The following is a 23,685-nucleotide window of genomic DNA, read 5'->3' as shown; positions in this document are numbered from 1 at the left end:
CTGAACAGAAGCTTTTGGGCACCTCACCCTTGAAACCAGATGGGTTCATCAGGTGCGCAACATCTGGGCATGTTTCTAGAGCAAACCTGTGCCTGGCTTAGAGAAATAAGATCTGGACGAGATCTGACTGGAAAATGAGAATGCCAATAGCAGGCTCCACTGGTGAGTTAATTTACTTGGGCTCCGTATACACTTTAGGAATGCCTAGTGATCATCCCTCAGAAAAGGAGAACGGACTCATCTCCAGAAACGATTCCAACCAAACACTGGCCATAGTTTGGTTGGGAACAAACCCAGCTTAAATTGCAAAACTATTGGTGGTCAAACGAACGGGTAAAAAGAGCTCTTACCAGGATTTGGTGTGGCAGGAAGGAGTTTGGGTGGAGGTGCTCCCTGAGTCTTTGGTGGAAGCTGGGGCTTGAAAAGAAACTCTAATTATTCCAGTCCAAATGGGAAAAATATCCCCTTGTAACACTCTTTCAACATAGCTGGAAAATGGGGATAAATAACAGTGCTGTGTTCACTTAACAACACGCTTTTTAAAATGGTTGTAGATGTGGAATCAGCTTTTCTTATGTGGTTGATTGTTGGGAAAAAAGAAGAAAAGCAAAATCACAGAGAATTTAATCCAACTTGAAGTCCTGAATAGATTACAAACAAAAAGGGTCTTCTGCAAAAGTGACCTGCAGGCTTGGAATTTCTTTGAACCCCATGGGAGAGCGATGGGCATTTTCCACCAGTAGAGGGTGATTCTGTACTGGACCCTGGGCTCTCTTTGCAGTGGCAATCTCCCTGTACTTTCTGGTGAATGACAAGAAGCTGCAGGACATAAACCCAGTGGAAGCAGCCACTGATCACCCATGTACGAGCTTTTAAGACAATGCAGTAGCTGAAGGTGAGAAGACACCACATATCCACCTTCTGCTGCTGCCTGGAGTGTCTTTGAACACAATAATAAACACTCTCTTCAAAAACGATTCTCTAGGGCGGCAAACTTGTGATTGATGAGCTGCATTCAAACAACAAGAAAAATGGTCTAGAATTTTTAAGAAACGCACGGTGGGCACTCACAGATGTTTTGATAGGTTGCATTGCTCCTCTTCTTGAAAAGAAATAAGAATGATGACGCTTCTCTGCAGACTTATTCTTACAGTTTAAGGACTTTTAAGTTTGTTAGTGCTAAGAGAGTGAAATGTTTCCACTCATCTTCCTGTTTTAGTTGACAGATGCTTCAAATGTTCAAATATTACAGCACTCAGAATTTGAGGCAAAAATCTTCTTTTTGTTTGCTTGTCTGCTTACTGGTAGGACCCAGGTAGCCAGGTTTTAATTTGGGAACAAAACTAGTCATGTTCAGGAATGAAAAACTGGAATTTAATCAACGGACCCTATTCATCCTACTTTTAGCTGGGTATGATCCTGTAAAGAACTTATGTGATGCGGAAGTTGTCCGCTTGGCATTGAAATGGGTTGCCTTGTTAAGGAGGACTGTGAAATGAATAAATAATTTGAAGGAATAAGTTTTTCTAACGAGCTTGGGATGACATCCAAACTTCCTGGTTAGGACACTATAATTATCGCTAAGGTGGTGCTCTCACAGATGCCTGGCCGTTCCAGGCAGAGTCAGTGCCGGGAGAAGGTGAATCAGAGAGAACACCGGCCCAGCAGCCCGGCCCTTCAGAGGACAAGAGCTTTATAAGCTAGATGCTGCCAACTAGAGGGGCTGCGGGAGGCACAGAGATGGCTCCCCCATGCCTGATTTCCTAGAGGGCTCTCTCACCTGAGTTGCCCTGAGCTGGTGACTGAATCATTTACTCAGGCTGAGAACAGCTGATGGGAAATCTATATTCTGGGACATCGCTTGAGTTCCACTTTATCACAGTGCAATTTCTCATGCTGGGTGAGGACCGGCGTGCACACAAATCCTTCCCCTAACTGATCCTCTGTTGCTTTGTCTATTCTCAGAGGCACGTCTTGCCGCCTTGGGGGGATGGAACAGCTAGGTTTGGGGGCAGGGAAAGCTAGAGCAGAGCACATTCACGCTTTTACTTTGATCAAAGTGCTTGGTCACTGTATGAGAATCCAGTCCTACCCCACTACCATGAATTACATGACAAATCCTTAAAAAGGACACTATCTGAAACTGTGAGGGATTCAAAGAAATACCACCGTTTCTTGCTTTTAAGGACCTTAAAAGTTATTGAGGGGAAGCAAAATATAAACACATGAAAAGTAAAAAGACAATAATAGATAGTAATAACAGACACCATAATAGAAGAGAGGTCACGGAACAGTAAACAAGGGGTTTACAGACAAGAATTCCCTATGAGAATTAGAGAAAACACTTGAGGAAGAAGGGTGAGGGGTCAGGCAAAGTCTTGTTCAGAGATGAGGAGATTTTTGAGGTGCTTGTGAGAGATGTGTACTGTTTGGGTAGTAGTCTCTACTTTATAGGGTTACCGTGAAAATTACATGCCATGTAAGATTCTTAGCTCGGTGCCCGGGAGAAAGTTTGGTAGAAGTTATTATTGGATAAGAGGAGGGCTTCCAAATGGCGGCAGGCAAAACATGGGAACTGGGAAAAGAAAGCAAAAGTTGTCTTTTGGGGGTAACTAACCCAGTTACGATGGAATGAAACCATGAGGGGCTGATGGGAAAAGGTTGCTGTGTCTACATTACCTGGGTCTAGGATGGAAGAGAGGTGTGTTTGAACGTTGCCCCATAGATATTTGTTTCAGGGGTGTTACGATCAGGACGCATTTGAGGAAGACTGGATTGCACTTCAAAAGTGGTGCTTTTCTTGATGCATTTTGCATCATTGGCGACTGCACCCTGCTCCTACCTTGGCCCCCACACTACCTCGAGAAGCAGAAAGTAAATCCCACTAAGAGATGTGGAAAGATTGATTCGATTTAAAACGTGTGCACATCAACACAGACCATGAACACAATCTTATCTTTTATATAGATGTAGATTTTCCAAAACAGTATGAAGACATTTGCTTATTTTATGGTTTCATATGTTATATTTAGAAGCCAGATGTTGGGGGGAAACTTGCATTTTATATAGTGTCCCGCCCGCTTGCCTTTCTTCTGTTATAAAAGCACTCACATTAACGGTGTGGGCGATGTCATTCATCTCCTGAGTGAGCTGTTCTCAGCATAAAGCTCAGAGCAAATGCGCTGCGTCATTGAAGGGTCCACAGCAGAGATTTGTTTAAGGGTAGAGGGAACAGGACGCGTTACAAAGCTGGTGAAGAACTCTGAAAGGAAACTTGCTTTTGTAACCCCTGAGAAATAGAGGAATGGGACTCGCTTTCTAATTCCCGTGTTCAATTGCATGGGTACGACCTGAGTCACTTTCCGGCAGTGACTTTTGGGGGTGGAGCACCGATAAGCCAACGTTTACAATGATTTAGAGAAGGCCAAGGTCCCAGCGTCAGCACCAGTTGCACCAATTATGTGTGTCTTTAAGGTGATGTGTGAACAAATCTCAGTAAGGAGGCTTGAAAAAAATCCACTGCCACAACCCAAAGCAATACCATGTAAGAGGAGGCGCTCACTGGTGGCTGACATTTGGAGGGTTCACTTTGCAACCAGGGGTCATTAAGAGGAGAGGGCCAGGTTATAGGTGTGCCAAGACAGCCATGCCTCCCGAGGAGGGGAGGGTGAGGTCTGGGGGTAGGGTTCCCTGGGGAGTTGCCCTTTGCCTCCAGCAGCCTCATTCCTTTCCTCTCACTGTGTTATAAAAATGTGATCCCTTTACAAGTGTGCTGTGAAGTGAAAAAGAGCGGGGAACACCGCCGTAAACTGCCTTGAAAGGGGAGCTGGTTTAGTGTATTTAAGTGCTTGTTTCAGATCATTTCTTGACAGAGGTTGAGTGGGACAGAGGAGCTAAAAGTGTTAGGAGCCACTTTCAAAACATAAGCAAAAGTGAAAGTTATGAAGGTTTAAAATGATAGCTTAAGCCCATGAAAAATATGATCCAGGCCTCAAATTTACCCAAGCCTTTTCACACAGACAACACTAACCCACTACCTCATTTTCCATGCTAATTCATGGCCTCACGTAATTTAGAGCTGGAAGAGGCTGTGAAGGCATCTTCCCTTAGATTGTAGAAGAGGAAGGGGCACAGGAAGACCCTTGACTCGCTCAAGGGACGCAGTGGTTAGTGCATAAGCTGGAGGGAGCTTGGGCTTGTTGCCCGATGCCCTTTCAATTTAGTGTAAATCTCCTTGTATTCGCCAAGACTACAGAAACCATGGCTTTGGTTTTAATTTGTACCTCCCCGTGGTTCAAATGACTGCTCGTGGCTTCACGGTTATGGGGGTAAGTATTGATGGGAACACTTGTTCAGTTTTGTTTCATCCTTTTCCGGGAACTATGCTTAAAAATGTCATAAAAGATCTGCTAGCCAAGCTTTTGAATCTCGAGAATCACTGTTAAACTTGAGCCTATGGACATCATCAAGGACTTTGAGAAAGTCACCAGGGTATTTTACCAAAGATAACAAACTCCGTCCTAGGACATCGGATTGCAGTTGACCTTAGGGAAAGGTCAGCAATGACTAAGTCTGTACTCCAACCTATGCCAGAGAAAGGACATATGTGGAAAAAGAGATTTTCAGCACTAGTACAGAGCTGAAAGACTGTTAAGAAGCCAGCAGCATGCTGATCGCTGATGAGCTGCATCATTTCCTTTTCTTCCCTCTCTTTTGGCTCCTCTGCAGGCTAAGAGTGACTTGAAGGGTGTGCAGAATTCTGATGTACAAGGTAAGGCCAATGGCCAGTGGTCGAGGGGGGTATGGGAGTAGTGGCTCCTGGCTCACTGACCCTCTTCCTTAGATGGGGACTCTGGCCTGCTCAGGGGGTTCCCTGAGGGCCCCAGCCCTCACCATCTGCCCAGATGGGCTGCAGGGGCGCCTGCCCATCACCCAGCACTGTGGAAAGGTAAGAGCCGCCATCCAACACACGCATCAGGACTCACGGCGGACTCTTTCTCTAGTCTTCCGTCTCAATCCAGTTATCTTGCTCCCCTCCTCCGCCACCCCAATATCGGGTCACTTCACACTCACCCTCCTCCAGCAAGGCCCCCCGATTCTGTAGCTTCTGAGGCCCATCCCTACAGAGAACCGACTCAGTGCTGTTGGGACAATACAAATGAAGGAAGGAAGGGTTGCGTGCTGGTTCCCCCACTGTTGGCTGCTTAGATGGCTGCTATGGCTGCTGTCCTGAACATGTTCCACCTTCCAGCTTGTCATGGGCCTGCATCTATGTTTATAAATTCCCTCAACAGCCTGCCACCTCCACCACTGATGTCCAAGCTGCCCAGGTACGTCTACCCCATACATTCCAACATAAGCTTCCTCACAAACTGTAGAAACACAGGAGACTAAAGGTCACTTTGATTTCATTACTTGTGCCAAAACCCTTCTTGGGGACCTCTGGAGCAGAAGCAGATTTGGGGGTAACGAGCAGGAAGGGCAGGTTACAGGTCTGCAGGAAAACCCGGAAGTCGAGAATCAGACTTCGAGCTGGAGTGGCCCAAAGACCAACCTCACAACCCCACCGCACATGGTCACTGGGACATTTCTACAGAGCAAGCAGTGGATCCACCCTGAGTCTCCTTTATCCTGTGTACACAGACTCAGCTACTCAATGGCAGCAAATGCCTCGAACTTCCCAAAGATACCAAAGTTTCCAGTTTTGGAGAAGCTTCTAACATTACTTCCAACTTTCTGTGTTTATCGATAAGATGGCAATGAACATCTTTGTATATAAATCTTTGTTCGAATCTTTTTAAGGATTTTAGATGCAATTGCCTGTGACAGTGCACTCTTATCCTAGGCTCCAGTCTGGAAACCACTTTGTCTTCCCTTAGGTCCAATTTTACAGTCTGAAAAAAATACTTAATATTTTGGATAATGGGACAAAAATGCTCAGGAATCTTGCCTTTCTCACTTCAAGAAGGATATTCCTGCACCTCCGATAGAAGGTTTCTAGGAATCTTGTTTCCTCCTAAGCAATAGTTGGCCTCGTCAGTCACTGGCTTTGGGAGGAAGCAGTATCCTCTTTAGTTATACCATTGACATAAAAATTTTTTTTTCTTTATTTTTGGGAGAAACAATATTTTGAAAAAAATACGTGAGGTTTTGGTAAACAGCTCTACTGAATGCCAGGCAATAATAGGCCAGGAAACTCACCCTCCAAGTTTTCAATTGGTTGAACATCTGGCATTCCTGGCAAGGCTGCTGCCTGGGCTGGGGAAGCTGTGGAAGGTCGTTCTCTCTCTATCTGCAGCGTGGAGAGGTTGACATTTGGGCTTTCCACCTCTCCTCTCTTTTCTGATATATTCAATTAGAGACATAATGTTTGCAGGGAGATTCTAAAAGACACAGCCCCGAGCCTGAATTTTGGTGTTTTCCATGACTTTTCTAGTTTATTGGCTGGTGAGTGCCGAGGAGACGTCCAGCCTGAAGCCTCAGGGAAAGCACACTCAGCTGGACTGGTGTGGCGGCCACTGCTCTAGGCCCCATCGCTGACCAGGCTGCAGGGGGTGGGTGGTGGGAAGACGGGGCTCCTGGAAGGTCAGCCTGTGGGAAGGGGGAGCTGGCCATCAGAGATGCTCATTTGCCACCCAGATTTAGCTGCTCTGGGCAACTGGGGGGCTCTGACGAATGGCTGACTGAACTGATAGCCAGCGTGAACTCTGCACTTTCTGAGAAGAGGGAGCTGATGGAATTCCTAGTGGGGATGGAGGTCGAGACAGCAACAAGGACACATATAATGCTTACCCTGAGCCAGTACTGTTTTAATTTGTTTAACTCTCATAACAACTCAACCACATAGGTATTAAAAGTATCTCCCCTTTACAACCAAAGAAACTGAAGCCAAAAGAGGTCATGTCACTCCTCAAGGTCACACAGCTGGTAAATGATGCAGCCAGGTTTGAAATCCAGGGAGTGTGCTTGCTGCACCTGGACTGTGGACCACACGGCTCCCTGGCCTAAAGGTGATGGTGCCCCTGCCAGAGACGCCACAGCTCTCTGTCTGCCACGAGAAGGCTTCAGCAGCCAGGAGAAACCCAAGAATGTGTTCAAGATCGTGGGGCTCAGGTAAGACATGAAGAGGAAATGACACAAGCCCCGGGAACGACTGCGACTCTGGAGCACCTGAGATATCTCCTGGTCTCACAGAGCCCAAGATCCCTTGCTATTCTGACAATGGAGACCTGGCACAAGGATGGCCCTTCATCATTCATGAGGCACTTAGCATTTCTCTTCAAAACTAGAGCTCATAGTTATTACAGAGGTTAAGCATGAAACAGCCTCAGGTCTGGAAAACTTTTAGATGTATGCTGCAAATTATGTACTATAAACGCTATGTGCCATTGGTGGGAGAGCTGCTCTTCCCACAGAACATGGGGGCAACCTGCGTTTCAAACTCCTAAACTGAAAAGAAATGAATATGTGAGAAAAGAAATCAGGAAACATGAACTCTAGAATGTATTTCCATTCTCTAGGGTGATGTAAAATACAGTAGTCCCTTTTATCCTTGGGTGATACTTTTTAAGACCCTCAGTGGATGCCTGAAACCACAGATAGTTCCGAACCCCATATATACCATGTTTTTTCCTAGACTAAGCACTTATCATGCACTGAGGCTGTAACTTTTGCAGTTTGAGGTGCGACAGCAAAACTAACACAGATTTCTTTTTTCTTCTTCACAATTTCATGGATGGAAGATTCATTCTTACCGTAGATCTTAGCAACCTCAGCATATGATTTTTTTTCTTTCCTTATTGAGAACTTTCACCTTTTCACCTAAAGGAAGCACTTTACGGCTTCTCTCTGGCGTATCTAAAATGCCAGAGTCACTACACTTGCACTTTGGGGCCATTATTCAGGAAAATAAGGGTGACTTGAACACAAGCACCGTGATACCATGACAGTGGATCTGATAACTGAGGAGGTTGCTAAGTGACTAAAGGGTGGGCAGGTAGCATATCCTTGGTGGATACGTTGGACAGAGGGGTAATTCACGTTCTGGGCTGGTCAGCAAGAGATTTCATCATGTCCATCAGAATGGTGCACAATTTAAAACTTACGAAGTGTCTATTTCAGGAATTTTCCACTTAACATTTGTGTGACCATGGGACCATGGAAAAGAAACCACAGATAAGGGGGAACCACGGTAATACCATTTGGAAAATGGTAAAATTACTCTTTTGAAGTCAGTCTAATGTCTCTTGGTAGGAAGAAAGATTCATATGTTAATTGTAAGCATTTGTACCTGCTGTTTTCCAAATATACCTATACATGGATTTTATTTGCAAAAAATAGGAAAAGCATTTGTGGTTTTCTTATGTAGGAAGTGCATGCGCGTACACCCATGTGTGTATACACACACACACGTTCTCCTATACATTTAGCAATAATGCTGTCACACTTCAAATAAAGCTGAGACCCTAAATACATCCTTAACACTTTCATTGTGGTAGTATACCTGTCATTTTTATTCCAGTCCTTTAGGTATCCTGCCCCAATAAACAATTTGAATGACTGGAATAGCTACAAAAACTGTCTACGAACATTCTCTCCACGTGTAAATTATTGGAAGGCTGTTTATATAATTCATGAAAATCTTCAGTCTTGTGTCCTTTAATCTTGGTGAATCCATTGTACTGACAGAATCCTGCTTTTACTTCATGCTTAAAGATTGGATTTATTTCTTCAGCTTATCATGAAGACAAACCGTACTTTCAGATGTATGTAATTTAGCTTCTGCACATATTCACCAAGGTCTAATGCTTCCACAGTTTTCATTCTGGAATCTGTCAAAGGTAAGGCTAAGTAGGGCAATTCTCTCCATTGGTCGTGTTTTGATAACATTAAGTTTATCATAAACTTCTTATTCATTCTCAATCATTTGATTTCTTTCTTTTTTTTGCTTGAGGAAGATTAGCCCTGAGCTAGCTATCTGTTGCCAGTCTTCCTCTTTTTTTGCTTGAGGAAGATTAGCCCTGAGCTAACATCTGTGCCAGTCTTCCTCTATTTCGTATGTGGGAAACCACCACAGCATGGCTGATGAGTGGTATAGGTCCATGCCTGGGATCTGAACCTGCAAATCTGGGCCACCGAAGCGGAGTGCATGGAACTTAACCATTACACCACAGGGCCGGCCCCAATCATTTGATCTCTTGAGTAATGTTTGACATTCCCCTCCTGTGTGCTGGAAACAACCATAATTTATAAGAATTTTAGGACCACAACATGAGTCGATTATTTTTTCTCTTAATGCTCTCTATTCTGGTGTTTCTATCTACAACCTTTTGGGCTAAATCACTTCAACATGAAAAATGAAAAGTTTTCTATTGTCTCTTCTGTCTCACTGCTTGCTGGCTGCTGAGTGACTTCTGGAATAGTGTTGCTGAAAGGAAAACCAATAAAGAAGCCTGAGAATCTACAAAGAGGACCAATTGGAAGAGAAACACGACCTCTGAGATCACCTGTTGTACAGACTCAGAGAACTTAGATTTGGAGGAAGGTGGAAGTGGAAGTCATCTACTTCTCCCCCAACCCACCATGACTACCCTAGTGGAAGGCATGGGATCTCTGCACCCACACGGCTGTTCTAATGGCCTCCCCTGCCTCATGCTTTCATTCTGGCCCTCTTCTTGCTGATTTCGTTTCCTACAAGCAGCTGGACTCATCTTTTAAAGAAGTAAGTCAGATTTCCATCCACTGCTTAAAACCCTCTAGCGGTTTCCATGGACTTAGACCACCAACCACACTTCTTCCCAACAGCCTGTGATGCCCTGTGTGCCCAGCTCGAGCCCAGTCCTACGTCTTGGTCTCACACTGCTCTCCCTCGCTCACTACGCCACAGCCATATGGGGCTTCTGTATATTTCCCGAATGCTCAGCTCCCTCCTGTCTTAAGGCTTCTGCCTGGACTGCTTTTCCCCAGACCCTTTGCATGTCTCGCTTCATTCTATTGAACAGGAGTGACCCTCCCCTCACGTCAACACTCCCACATCACTCTGTTTTTCCCTCTTCCCAGTTTAAAGTGAATGAAGAGCTTTTATGGGAGTTATGGGGTTGGGGGGCATTCATTGTAGCCTTGCATTTTTCCGGAGCCAAAGGTCAACAACCTTTGGCCAACCAGTGTTAAGGATGCCTTATTCATGCCATAGCCTGCAACTTTGAGGCTCCACAGTACGTCTACAATAGTCCTCTGATCTGCTTGCCCAGTATCCCCACCACCAGAACAAATGAAAACAAGACGTCTTATTCAAAGGCAGGTGGAGAAGTCACTTACTGATAGTGGATCCAGACTCAGGCCTGTTCAGGGAGCTGATGATGACAAAGCCAAAGCCTTCGTTCTCTTTGCGGTGAATGACCACATCGCTGGTCTGCAGGCTGTGGGAGGCGAAGCCTTCAGGAGGAGAGGCGTTGCTACTGGGGGCGGCGTGGTTGCTGTTGGCATAGGTTGCGTAGTCACTCCGTGGAGAGCTGTGGTGGGTTGACACGGAGCCTGGACTCCTCCCGTCCTCTGGGCAGGGCTCCCCTGGAATATACATCATACAAGGCACTCGGTTATCTAACAAGGGTCTTGAGGAGTGCCTCCTGTGTACCGGGCACTGTTCTAGACCCTGGCCTCGTTACAAGGCTGATTGACTGGCGTCCATTCCCCCGAGATGTGCAGAGCAGTTGAAGTCCTACAAACCTTGCTACGGAGCCCCCGACATCTTGGCCCCATTCTACCCCTCACAGCAAACACAGGCAAAACCTCTCATCAGCTTCCTCTGTGCTGCTGCTCGTTTATATCTTCCTCTTGTTAAGACTGTAAACCCCAGGACAATGCCTAGTATTAGATATCGAGCTTCTTAGTTGCATAGTAATCATGGATGGAAGAAGATCACGAAACAAGTGGACAGAATCTTAAACTGTACTGCGTGTAAGTATTACTTAAACAACTTGTAAAAAAGTATGCATCTTCAGGGGCCACCCATGGAAAGTTGTCTCAGTAGATCTAAGGAAGATTGGGCACAGGAATCTGGACGAGGTTTCAGGCTGCACTTTGAGAAATGTTGTTGTAGAGGTATTGTAAGTGGGGCTAAGAGCCAGGGCAAGTCCACGTAAAGTGACCTATCATGATTTCACTGAAGAGCCATGGTTTTATTTAATTTTGTGATATTCTGTTATCCCACAAGTGTTAATTTACTTCTTGTAGGTGGGACACACACTTCTTAAAGTAGTCTGCTCACTCTGAGATTCAGTCTAGCAAGGATATCAGGCTAAGGAAGGATGGATTTTGAATCGCTAAGGGAGGTGATGGCAGCCTTGCTCATTTACATTCTGTATTATTACCAAATGTACTCTATTATCAACCAGACAACCAGACTAATAGTTCCAGGAGAAAGCAAGTGTGTTTACAGGGAGAAATGATAGAAAGTTGGCAGCCAAGAGAAGCTGGTTTTTAAAATGAAAGTTGATCTGTCAACCAGAAAGAATTTTGTGATTTTAATTTAATCCTCAGGTTTTGGTATTCTGATTCAAGGAACTGACGTGGGCACCTACAATACTGAAATTAGAAATAGGGCTGTTTCATCCCCATCTTGCAATTTGAAGAGTGTACTCAAAAGATGTTTATGGAACAGAGAAATAATAAGATGGAAAATAATCACAATTAATGATTCCCTTTCGTGTGACTAGATATGGTCTCCTATTTAGAGCTCTGGAAGAGGTCTCATGTGGCAAGTTAAAAATAATTAGCAAAAGTTCCAACGAGGGCTCTTAACTTTATAAACTGCAATTCCATTCTGCAATGAAAAATCATTTCATTCCAAAAATCTTTTCATTTCAAAGATCAGGAAGAAAGAACACGGACTACAAGAGATGTTTTGTTATACTGAGACCTAAAGAAAACGGAGCTGCATTTACTCACATACACAGATTCAAGGATGGCCTTACAAAAATGTATTCATTCCTTGTTTGTAATTACAGAATGAATAAGACCCAGGCTGCTGCTTGTTATCATTTGAGAAATTTGAAGTTTTCTTTCAGATTCAATTAATCAACTTTTACTAAAAGAAAACAAATGGAGGCTTTTCACCTGTAAGAAATGTACTCAGGTCATAAAAGAATCAGACGTCAACGTCAAAGCCTTTCCTTCTTTTCAACCAGAACGTAAGACAGCCCGTAAAATACACCCGCCCTGCCGGAGAATATCATCCACAGACAAGCCGTTATTGTCTTGGTGACGTACACGTCCTTCATCAGTCCTTGTGTAAGTCGGAAATAAAATGATTAGAGATAGGAGGAAGAAAAACAAACAATTACGCTGCAACATTAAATTGAAAATCTCTCGGAGTTATTGGACCAAATCACTAACTAAATGTCATAGGCAGTGACAAGAGAGATCTCATTTTCTGGCTGTCATACTTTAGGGGGTTGAGAGCTGTGGTTGTCAGTAAAGCGGCAACAAAGCAAAATTATCTGTCTTTCCGGTAAATGGCTGGGAGTGGCTGTGCTCCAGGTTCTGGAGGGAGAAAGAAAATCGTGGACTAAGTCACCGAGAGTGGTCCCTGGGTCAGTGAGAGAGTCAAATACATTAGCAGATACTTTTCTGCTGCGTTTGGACTTCTCTTTCAACCTCCAGAACAAAGTTCTTCATCGTTGACAACATGAGCACATCTAAAGTCAGGGAGTTAGGATGACTTCCCGTGACAGACTTTGAGGGGTAGAATGGACTCCACATTGTTTTCCTCCTCGGCTGGCTCTAGGTCCAGAGAGACTGTCTGCTGTCTACAACCCCTCCTGGTACAGGGCGCAAACAGTGTTGTTTTAGAAAAATAGGGTAAAATGTTATAAAGTGACTAAATACCATGTGTAATTTTTTTTTTAATTCACTAACTTCCAGCATCCCTGACTCACCCTTCTGGCTCCCATGCAAATGGATGTGCAGAATTCAGTCACTTTGTATCTACTCACGTCAAATAATTAATTTTTAGGGTAAGATAGTGGAAATGAACCCTCTGCTGCCTGGGAGAGGGTCCCCATTTGGGAAGGCAGGAGTCATCGATAATGCCTTCCGGGTGAGATGGTTTCACCTAGAACAGTCAACTATCGGCCAGGGGCTGCTCCTGGCCTGCAGACCCGTTTATTATTCCCGCCCAGTATGGACCTATACTTTGTTTAATAATTATTGAAATTAATTGCCAATGTTTTTAAACAGGGAGACTTTACGGAAATGCGGATCTCCAGTTTCTCTTGAAATATTTGCTAATAACCAGCCAGCGCTGGCCAATGGCTGCCCCCGTGACTGGGCAGCATGTGGGTTGCGAGTCACCACAATCCCAACCTCTCCTCAGCGCTCTTGCAAATTCCCAATTTGCTCATTTACCCCTAGAGTGAGGAGTACGAAAAAGCGCTTGATCAACAGAGCCCCTGTTTTCCTTCTAGATCATATACTGGGTATCAGGACTCTAGGGTTCTGGAACCCAACAGAACTTGCCTGCTTCCAGAGTGTGCCTGGGCCACCTCTCAGGACTGTCCCCCAGGAGGAGGACAGCACTGCAGATGGGCATGGCTGAGACACGGGGGTACGCGTGTGGACAGAGCCTGACATGCCTGATGGAGCAGGGCAGCCCAAGGCTGAGGCCCTGCTGACGTTAGGGGCTGGCCTGCCTGCAGACATGTGAGCTTGTGCACTCCTGGTTTATACTCATCAAGACAGATGACTTATTTAAATAGGTGACATGCTTGTAGACAAAGAATAAGGGAATTTGTTTAGAATTGACAAAGAGTGTAGCGACCAGGACCAGGGAATCTGCCATCAGCCTACACAATGGCTAAATTGTTTACGCAGCTGCCACAAAGACCTTCCTTTTCTCGGCATTAGGCCAGAATCACTCTCCCTTAGGTGTTAGAGAGAAGATGCCGAGAGCTTTAAGATGATCTCTAACGTGTTTGGATTAAGTTCTAAAACTTTCTTTCACTTTGGTTCTAGATTTATGCTTTAGGAAATTCCTCAGAGACACCCTTCTCTTAGATGAACAGCGTGTATTCAAAATAACGTGTCCTTAGGTTGAACGACTCAAAGCCGAGCTACTAAATAGATAAATATTTATACTTTCAGTGTAATAATTAAAGCCACTCTTCCACTGTCCTTGGGAAATAAACCCTCAACATTGGCGCCCTCGATAAGACATCTCTCAAAACTAGTTTAAGGAGCAAGATTTGCGCTAAAATAATCTGGTAAATAAAGCTGGGTGCGTTACTGGACCTTTTCTTCCTTTGCTCCACAATTTCTCATTTTTGAGGATCAGTTTACCGCCGCCTAATTGAAAATTCTGCCTTTCTATCTTTCGTGTGTACACTTTTTAATATTTTAATACCTGGAGCAGGTGTTTGTGTTATTCTCATTTTTGCCCAATGTAACTCATCAGTCTGTATCTCTCCTAATGGATTTATTTTTTTCTTGAGCCTCAACTAGGAAGCCAGGGCCCAGTGTCTTCTGAGACGTGGCACGGCATTTGTATGAGCCGAGGCAAGCGCAAGGCTGAAGGGGGTAATCTCTCTAACCTCCCTTCTTCCCAGCTTTTGCTCCATATTATTGCTCCTTGTGCAAGAAGGTGGCAATACCATCCTTCTTCTTGCTCATCTGTCTCTTCACAAGCTGATTGTTTGCTTCCTTTCAGCTTTGAACTATCTTATCACAAGCCAGGCTTGCACCTCCCACTGCCTTGCTTAGGAAAGGATGATAATAATGAAAGCAACAACCCTGCAGAAGGCATCTTCACTGTCACATCCATTAGTAGCTGTCCCTTCTCCCTGCTGGAGAAATGGCAGCTATGGAGAAAGGCTGTCTTTCTATGTCTTTTTAAAAATTTGTTCTATCCTATTTCGAGGGATTTACTTTATTACCAAAGTATCCTTTGCTGAACTTAATCATTTTCAATACTGAGAAAGCTTTCAAGGAAGAGTGGGCTGAATTAACTTGGAAGCTCTCCTAGTGTGAATGAGAAGTCTGCAGCAGAACATTTTCAAAAATTAAATGCGCTTAAAAGCCCAACTGAGTAAAAGTTGGTCAGAACTGCAGCACAGAGCATCTTCACAGAAGTCACAAGATCCACAAATTGCAAGGATACGTTTTTGCAGCATTTGGCACACACTCCAATAGCTTGGGTTGATTAGAACAAAATTTAATTTGCAATAATCGGCCGGTGGCAAGGGGAGCATGAAATTATGTCGGTGCATTGGTTTTGCACTTTGCAACGTATTTCTTTGTAAATTAGGTATCTTTCTAATTTATCTTTGGGTTACAGAACATATAGCACAACAAACTTTTTTATTAAAAATCACTCTGCAGGGAGAGAGACAGTTAAATGTTCACCAAGCACCAAGCGAACGCTGTCTTCCTCCTGGCATCTCGCCCAAGGAGAAGGCATAATTCAAGGTGTTTTACTTCTTGGGTCAAGTGATGTGCCATGAATTGCTGAAGACGAATGAAACCTTTTAGCAAAACCTAAAAAATGATACAAGATATATAGCAGTCTCTACCGGTGAGGGCTGACAATTCTTCTGACTTGCCCTTTTAAGTGATTGCCCTTGCTCAAAGTCTAGTTTCCAGAAGACTCAAACAAAAAAGGATTTTCTGTTTGACTAATAGACCTTATCCTCTGTAGTCACCCACAGCCTCTGATTAGCTGGTGGCCCTTTTTTTGATTCAAATGAGTTATAGAAATAGCACATACGTTAGGGAGCAACATTTGCTAAAGGTTGGTCTAACATCTTTGAATTCACGGGGAGTGGGGATGGTGGTAGAATGGGGAGAGGCACTTAAAGTGGCATAAAAAATAAGCCCTGGCCGGGGAGATAAGGGTCTTTGCATTGTCACTGACTCCCTGCAGACTTCTGGGCAAGCTACCGAACCTCTGGGCCTCAGTTTCCTCATCTGTAACATGGCAAAGCTGGAGTCACTAAGGTCCCTCCCAACTCGAGCATTGATCGTTCTGTAGGAGGAGCAGTGAGGGGCTGAGCAGAGAGGCCAGCAGGCTGCTGGGCGTCCCTGTGATTCACAGGGTAAGGAGCAGGCAGTCTGGGACTATATTCTCAATGCTACTGAGGGCTCAGATTATAAAGAATGATGCGATGCTTGTAACAGACATATTCCCTAAAGTTATAAATCTCTTTCGGGGGGTTGAGACGGTGAAGAGAGAGAAATTGAGTCATATTATGACCATGAGGGCTGACTCCTATAAGTACGTCTTTGGTGGGTTCTTTTACGAAGCTGGGAAAATGGCTGTAAAGGGAATAATTACTTCTAATTTATGTATTTCATAAGTCAGGAGTTATATGAGTTTTGTTTTCTCAGAATGATGTACAGCTGTATTTTTCCAAATCAGGGCAATAGTTTTATTGTTACCTTTTATCAGGCCCTACAATAAAAGCTAATTTTCCATCCTAGTTGCCTTACTACGGTATCAAAATTCTGCAGTTCTTGGTTTTAAACACGATGAGGAACATTTTCAAGAGCCATGTTTTCCACTACTATAGTGTTCTTCTGATAACTAGCATCTACCCAAGAGCAAAGAGCAGACATATCTTACATTAGCCCCAGGCCTTGCTAGAAATTTTTAATGACTACACTGAAAATGTAGGCTCAAAGCCTGCCTGGAATTGGACCAGTGAGGCGAAAATCTGCACTTTCAAAGTCAGAGTTCCATTTGGAATATCGAGGTTGGGTTTTCTCCCTCATGTAATACAGGAACCGATTTAAAATTTTGTGTCAAGTGTCCTTACCATGTCTCAGAAAAGCATCTCACCACCTCACCCCCAAATCTCACAGCCGCTCGAGTGACATACCTCCACATAGCACCTTTCTTCTCACAGTGAGGTTGACCTGCCCATTCCGGGCCGCGTGGTGCATAAGGTCGATGACATAGCGGTGGGTCTTGCCAGCAACTGGGATCCCGTCCACGTAGACGAGCTCGTCTCCTGGGTGTAGGCGGCCATCTCTGTCGGCAGAGCCCATGGCAATGACGGCTCCAATCAGAATCTGGAGAAGCAATGAGAAGGAAAGGACGTTTATGTTTCAGACGTTTTTCTTTATATATCTGTGTGTACTTTGGTGGACGATTTCATTCCCACATTCTCTCCCTTGCCCCAAACTTGAGCATGTACTTGAAAAATGAGAAATGAGAGGCTGATGGCATGGCCTTCCAACTTGTCCAGGTTGCTAACTCTTTCTAGAGAAGTAAATCTTTTGAACTCGCTGCTGATGGCCATGAAGTTTGGGGGACACTTGCTACTGGCTCGTAAGTTATCTCCCTTAAGGAAAATTCTAACACCAAATAATCTGATACTGTTGGCCACCATGCATGAGCTCTGAGTTGAAACAAGTCGAGGCTTGAATCCTGGCTCTGCTTCTTATTTCTGTGGCCTTGGGCAAAGCTTCTTAGCCTCTGGGAGTAGGTTTTCTCACCTGTAAAATGGGGAAATAAAGTAAAAGGACTACTTTATGGAGTTGTTGGAACGACTGAATGACATGATGCATGTGAGGTGTTTAACCTTGCTTGTGGCTCATAGCGAGTGCTCAAAAATGTCAGGCGAAGCTGGCTGCTGTACAGTATTAAACTCTGCTCCAGGTTCAAAGTTTTTTTTTTTGCTTTGCTTTGAAAGACTGGAGGTAAGGAGAAAGAAAAACAAAGCAAAGTAAAACTCAGACTTGACTTTTCTGGCCAGCTGACTTAAAAAATCTCAGTCAAACCTCCAGATGGTTGCCCCGTTCCTTTGACTACTTCCTTCGAGCCCAGCCCTGGCACAGAGGACGCTCTCAGTCCTGCCTGTCTCCTGAAGTGCTACGGCTGCTTAGGTGGCCACCAGACTGGAAAACAAGGAGGTACACACCTGGGAAATGCGTGTCTTGTAATTCCCCAAACCAGGGACGGTCATGAAAGGCCTAACATAAGGTTCCCCACTTCCCATTAGAAACACTCAAATTAGATTCCATTAGCAAGGCTTTTTTTTCTTTTTCAGAGGAAAGACAACGGTACAAAATATTTTAGTTTTGCTTTTTAACCTACAAACAATTTTTCCGACTCCTGGTCAACAGACACCTCTAGTCTTTCGCCAGTGGCTGAGTCGCACAGCATCTGAAGGTGGTGGCTACCATTAGTCTGATAATATTACAGAGGCTACGTGCTAGATTTTATTTTAAGTCTTTATAAAATGATCCCCTGCTCACAGATTGATTTCTTCCAGGCACAACAATTTCTTCCAAACTCCAGATCTGTGGATTCCAGCTAATCAGCAGGGCTGCTCTGTCGTGACCTGTGGGCTTGCATGTCTTCTAAGTTTGGTGGCAGAACGACTGTTTCCTACTGGGTCACACTGCTCGGTGCGGCCTGTCAGCATGGCGGCCAGATCTGAATGCCCAGGACTTCTCAAGTGTAAGCAAAATTATAGTCTGAAGAGTTATCTTTTTCCCTGAGGACTTCATAGCTTTGGTCCATGCATAGCTCTCATTATCCCACCACCACAGCTGCTTTTCTCCTATTTCTGGGAGGTGGGGTGGGGTGGGGTGGGGAGTAGATTTGTCTCCACTTCGAATACTAGTGCTCTGAGGAGCGATTCCTCATTGCTGGCACGGGAAAGGCCTCACATTTCCCGCCTTGGGTTGGCTGTACAGCACGGCTCCTTCCTGCGACCCTCTGAGCCTGCTGCTATAGTCCAGCAGTCGGCATGCTTCGGACATTCTCCATTTTCCCTTACTGTCATGCCAACCTGAATTTATGAGTTTCCTTCTGAAGATGTTCCAATCCATTCTTCAAAAAACTCAACCCGCCAAGGGGCCCTTCAAAGATTTGGTAAGTGCTTTGTGGAAAAGCCAGTCAAATGTTTATGTTTCTCCACTGCCCCATGAAAAGCTTCGTTTAGCTGGGTGAGCCCAAAGGAAATGCTTCAACCTTTAGATTTCCTGTACGCTTTAGTGGGAGGGTTTATAGCTGGCTAGCGAAAAAGATGGCTGGTGAACTTCTTGGCTGCTTAGTTATCAGATTTAAGCTATAGTTCTGATTCTAACTGATGAAAGTGAACCAAAAACTAGGCTACAACTGAGTGAACCACGAATGCAACTGGGCCCTCTACAAAAATCGTACAAACAAAACGTCACACTGGAAAATTCCTGTTCCTCTCTTGCTATAGGACAACAGCAAAGATATACAAATAATCTCGAAGTTATCTTCTGTGCTACCAGTTTAGTTAGTATCATCCGTGCAGGAAAATCCCAGTAAAACGTCTGATTTCTGCTGGACTGCTGTGACGTGAGGTCCTCTCCTTACTAACTCATTTATCCAGCAAATATTCCTGGAGCCCAGGAACACTCCAGGATGCTAGGAACTCATCAGTGAATAATAAAAAATCTCTGCTCTATAGAGTCTCCATTCTAGTGGTCAGCCAACAATAAATGTGTAATTATGTTGGTTGCTAGCAAGTATGTACTATGGAAAAAATAGAGCAAGGTGGAGTAACGGGTGGGTGTCAGTCATGTGGCCGAGGTGGTGTCAGGGCTGGTGAGAGTGACCTCATGGAGAAGTTGACATTTGATCAAAGAGTGAGGTTCACTGGACACATGTTTTTTTAAACCTGAAGGTTTAATCTTCAAACTTTAGTTTGTTCTATCAACTCACATATTATTTCTAAATAAACAGTATTTTCAGTATAATACTTCAATATAATTTATTATATAGTGTTATGTAATGATTATGTGTATATATATTTTTATATAAATGCAGTATACAATCCATCTCTACCTTGTTTCAAAAAAGAGGTTGCCATAGCTATTCAACAGGCTCGAACGGAACTGAGCGTGGTACACTGGGGCAGGCATTAGAGCTGTTGGTCCGCTAGCGATGTCTATTCGGTCCTTTTGCTCCATCCACAGGAGCTGCTGCCTTGGCTGGGAAGAGGCTGACCACACCCACTGTCACTGTTTCTGCTCTCAAGCTGCTGTTGCTCCCTTAGCCTTTGGCCATTATGCATTCTATTTCACTGCTCACACAGAGCTAGCTCTACGTGTCTCTCTATTCAGGAAAAAATCCACAACTTTTTTTCCCTTAATTCGAATATGCTTTGTACACTCAACACATCCTATTACTTTATCTCCTGTCTGCCACCATAACCGCAGGGACCAGCTAATCTCTGATTCCTTGTTGCACTGGAACTCATACGGCTTCCCAATGTATACACATTCTCAGGTGCACTTAAGTTCTTGGGAACCTGCCTCAGGATATCTCATCATTTAAGTCAGTAGTTCTCAAACTTTAGGGTGCACATGAACTGCCCAGTGAGCTCATTAGAACAGAGCTCTGGACCTGCCCCTGAGTACCCGATTCTGCAGCCCTGGGGTGGAGCCTGAGATTCTGCATGTTTACCGAGCTCCCAGGAGACGTTGGATGCTTCTGGTCTCTAGATCTATCACCCTTTGGGTAGCAAGGTTCCCAGTATTCCCACTTGATCCAAAGGCCACAGGGTCTGTGGTCTTTCTGGTCATGTTCCAAGTCTGCTGGCCGGAGCTCCCTGCCCCATCGCGGGGGTCACTTTCCAGTTCCACTGAGGCCTCTGCCCTGAGTGCACGGTCTGGGCTCCCTGTGCCCATCAGACTGCATTTTCCTACCAGTCTTGCCAGCCCTTGGGTAGTCTGGCCAGCGAGCATTCCCAGCCATCAGTGGCCTTGCCTCACTCATCACCTCCCTCTGACCTCAATGGATCCTTCAGCCTCTGCGGACCTTTCATTCGGCTCATCAGTTTTCTCATTGCCCTCAGAATTCTTCATCCTGCCTCTCTTGCTTTGGCCCTGAAGGGAGAGCTTTGTGGCAAAACAGAGGGAGAAATATTGCCCTCCCACCCTATGAACAACTGACCCATGGCCTTATTTTTCTCATTGCCTTCTCTAAAAAGCAAAAGAATCTAAACAACTCCACAGCTCCACTTCATCTTACAGGCTGTGAGAGCACGGAGCACAACAGAGGACATGAAGTGAAATAACGGCCATTCACATTCAAGTAGCTGATATCACAGTAAGCGAGGGGGAAAAACTAACACAAAAAAGAAAACAAAGGGCCGGCCCAGTGGTGTAGTGGTTAGGTTCATGCATTCTGCTTCAGCAGCCTGGGGTTCACAGGTTCGGATCCTGGGCATGGACCTACACACTGCTCATGAAGCCATGCTGTGGCAAGCATCCCACATATAAAATAGAGGAAGATGGGCACAGATGTTAGCTCAGGGCCAATCTTCCTCACCAAAAAAATAAAATAAAACAAAAACAAACAAAACCAAAACCACTTCGGAAGCCTTTTTAACTCCTTTAATGTTCCCCTGTGCTACCTAATGTTAGTCTAACCCCAGAAATCTGATCTGCAGTAACTACAGCCCGGAGCCACTTGACAATGCGGCAAGCTGATTTCAGACTCCTGCCTTCTGAAACTTGCCCTGCACTCCCATGCCAAGGAGTATGTCTGTCACTACCTCTCTCTCTTAGAACAATTCTTCTCTGCACGGGCCTTTTCCCACTGCATTGTTTTCAAATCTTTCCATCTTGATGCCTTTCCATGTCTTTTCAGCTCACAGCTGGATATCCCATTTTAGTTCCTTTCTGGCAATTTTTCATTTCTTTCTATTTCTATTGTTATTTGACTGTGAAAAGTATTTTCTCTTGTAGGAAAAATGTCTGTATGCTTTGTTTGAGCGGGAGGCCTGCTGTTCATCATTTCAAAAAGCAGTGTTGTCGTCTTTCATGTGCACCCCGAGAGGTCAATACCATTTCGTATAGATGGAGGCAGAAACCCGTCTGGTAATCTACGAGACCTCCTGTGGTTGGGGACCACGTCACCTCACGCGCTTCTCCCTTTGCAGCACATGAGCAATTAAGTGAGGCTAGTGCATTTTGTCTGTACGTTATCTCTGGACTCGCAACAGAGGAAAACAGGAAGGACAGGCTGATGGGAGATCTTTAAAGCAGAGTCTCTCTTCCTGACATAGACTTCCTGAGGTGGAACATTCTGGTCTTCAAGACTCACTATTTTCTGGCTTTGCTTGCTTCCGGGAGATTTAGGCATCTGCTTTATGGCTTGAATGTCAAAACAGTAACTTGCAGCATGAGTGTGTCTTAAATCATTCAAATGAAGGCATGAACCAGAATAAATTTAAATAAACACAATGAGATAACCCCAGCAATCCACGTAATCTGAGGAGACTTATCATAAATCCTTGATGCCTGCCCACTGGAGGGGAGAAAGGAGTCAGGAATGCAAAGCCAACATTCAGAAAGGCTGGGAAGCCAGGAATCTGGGCCCCATCCAGGCAGAAAGCTGTCCTGAGGCTGCGTGGTGACCGTGGCTGCATTCACACACTCGAGCTTCCTTTTGAGCAACACGTGTTCCCTGTGGGTCACATTCTATTGCTTCTGTGCCAGGCAGGGTTCATCCCGACCTCTCCCTTCTTGTGCCATCTGAGACTGTGTTGTCCCTGTGACTCTGGCATGCAACCCCTTCTACCTCTGGGGAAGGGGAAACAGGGGAAGATGATATTTCCCAAGTAGGGGGCTGGTTAATCCCCAAAGCAGACAAAGCATGAGCCTAGGGAGAGTCCAACAAAGTAAGAACTTTATATTTCAGAGATGGCATTGAAGTAAACATCACAGGAAGAATTGGAACTTTGCTGTTTTCACTCACATTTATTTTATAGTTTAATCTTTTGTTCGTATTTGTATAGAGAAGGGACCTGATAATATTTTCAGGGCTTAGGGCCTATACAAACCATGATCTGGCCCTGGTTGGAGGTTCCTTTTGCATAAAATATTTATCTTTCCCATCTCTTTCAATCTAATCCCCTGGGATGGGAGCCTCAGAGACGGTAGACAAAATAAGTAACACAGGCATTAGGGAGCTTGCGGGGCTGTGGCCATGCTCAGCCCAAAAGGGACCACTGCTTAGCTCCAGCCAGCGGTCATCGTGGAGAAAGGCAGGCTCGATGTTGCTGCTGGTATTTTTCAAGAGAAGATAGAAATCTTAACTTTTAAAAATGTGAAATTAGTTGGTGTGCAGGAATTTAAACATATTGGAGGAGCTAACAAAACATGTTGTAGGGCTGCCGGGACCCCATCGCTGCTTCTAGGATGGGGCCATTTCAACTCTGCAGAGCCTGTAGGATATAGAGGCCTCAACATATGTAAACCCCAAGTCATTACTTGTTCTCAGAAGCTCAGGTGACAGTTTTGTTTTGATGAAGAGGACTTTATCCATTTAGCAAATATTTATTGTGCCAGGCTCTATGCTAGGCTTGGAAGACATACACACCATCAGAACACGGTCCTTGCCTTCAAGGAGCTCACAGACTGGTCAGGGAAAAGAAGCATGTCAGTCAGTGCATTCTGGGACAAACAGGGACCTCATCTTTCTGCAGGAGATCACTTAAGTTGCTAAGTTTGGGGCATTATGTTAGTGTGCGTGCAGTGGGTTCTATATGAATTTACCCTTAAATGCCCTACGAAAGTCTCAGTGCCCAGTATCCCACAAAATGCTATAAAGATCATCTTAAAGTGCTATTTTATTTTAGACATGGTTTTGTTTTGTCTCCTTCATTTGGTGTCTTTGAAGCATACGGCTGTGTAATAAAGAGTCTG

General features: G+C 44.7%; 1 protein-coding gene across 18 annotated transcripts in view; it reads right to left on the bottom strand.

Moving 5' to 3' along the window:
• Positions 1 to 23,685, bottom strand: part of MAGI2 (membrane associated guanylate kinase, WW and PDZ domain containing 2) — a 1,262,944-nt gene that overhangs the window by 129,974 nt on the left and 1,109,285 nt on the right. For all 18 annotated transcript variants that reach the window (XM_070265334.1, XM_070265337.1, XM_023640142.2 and 15 more), the window contains 2 exons: positions 16,869 to 17,061; positions 10,318 to 10,566 (listed from right to left, as the gene is read on the bottom strand). In XM_070265334.1, coding sequence (XP_070121435.1) covers positions 10,318 to 10,566; positions 16,869 to 17,061 — 442 coding nt within the window. The remainder of the gene's footprint in view (positions 1 to 10,317; positions 10,567 to 16,868; positions 17,062 to 23,685) is intronic.

The sequence above is a fragment of the Equus caballus genome, chromosome 4, assembly GCF_041296265.1.
Source record: "Equus caballus isolate H_3958 breed thoroughbred chromosome 4, TB-T2T, whole genome shotgun sequence".
In the NCBI taxonomy this organism is placed as follows: domain Eukaryota; kingdom Metazoa; phylum Chordata; class Mammalia; order Perissodactyla; family Equidae; genus Equus; species Equus caballus.
This window is presented reverse-complemented; position numbering and strand designations above follow the sequence as displayed.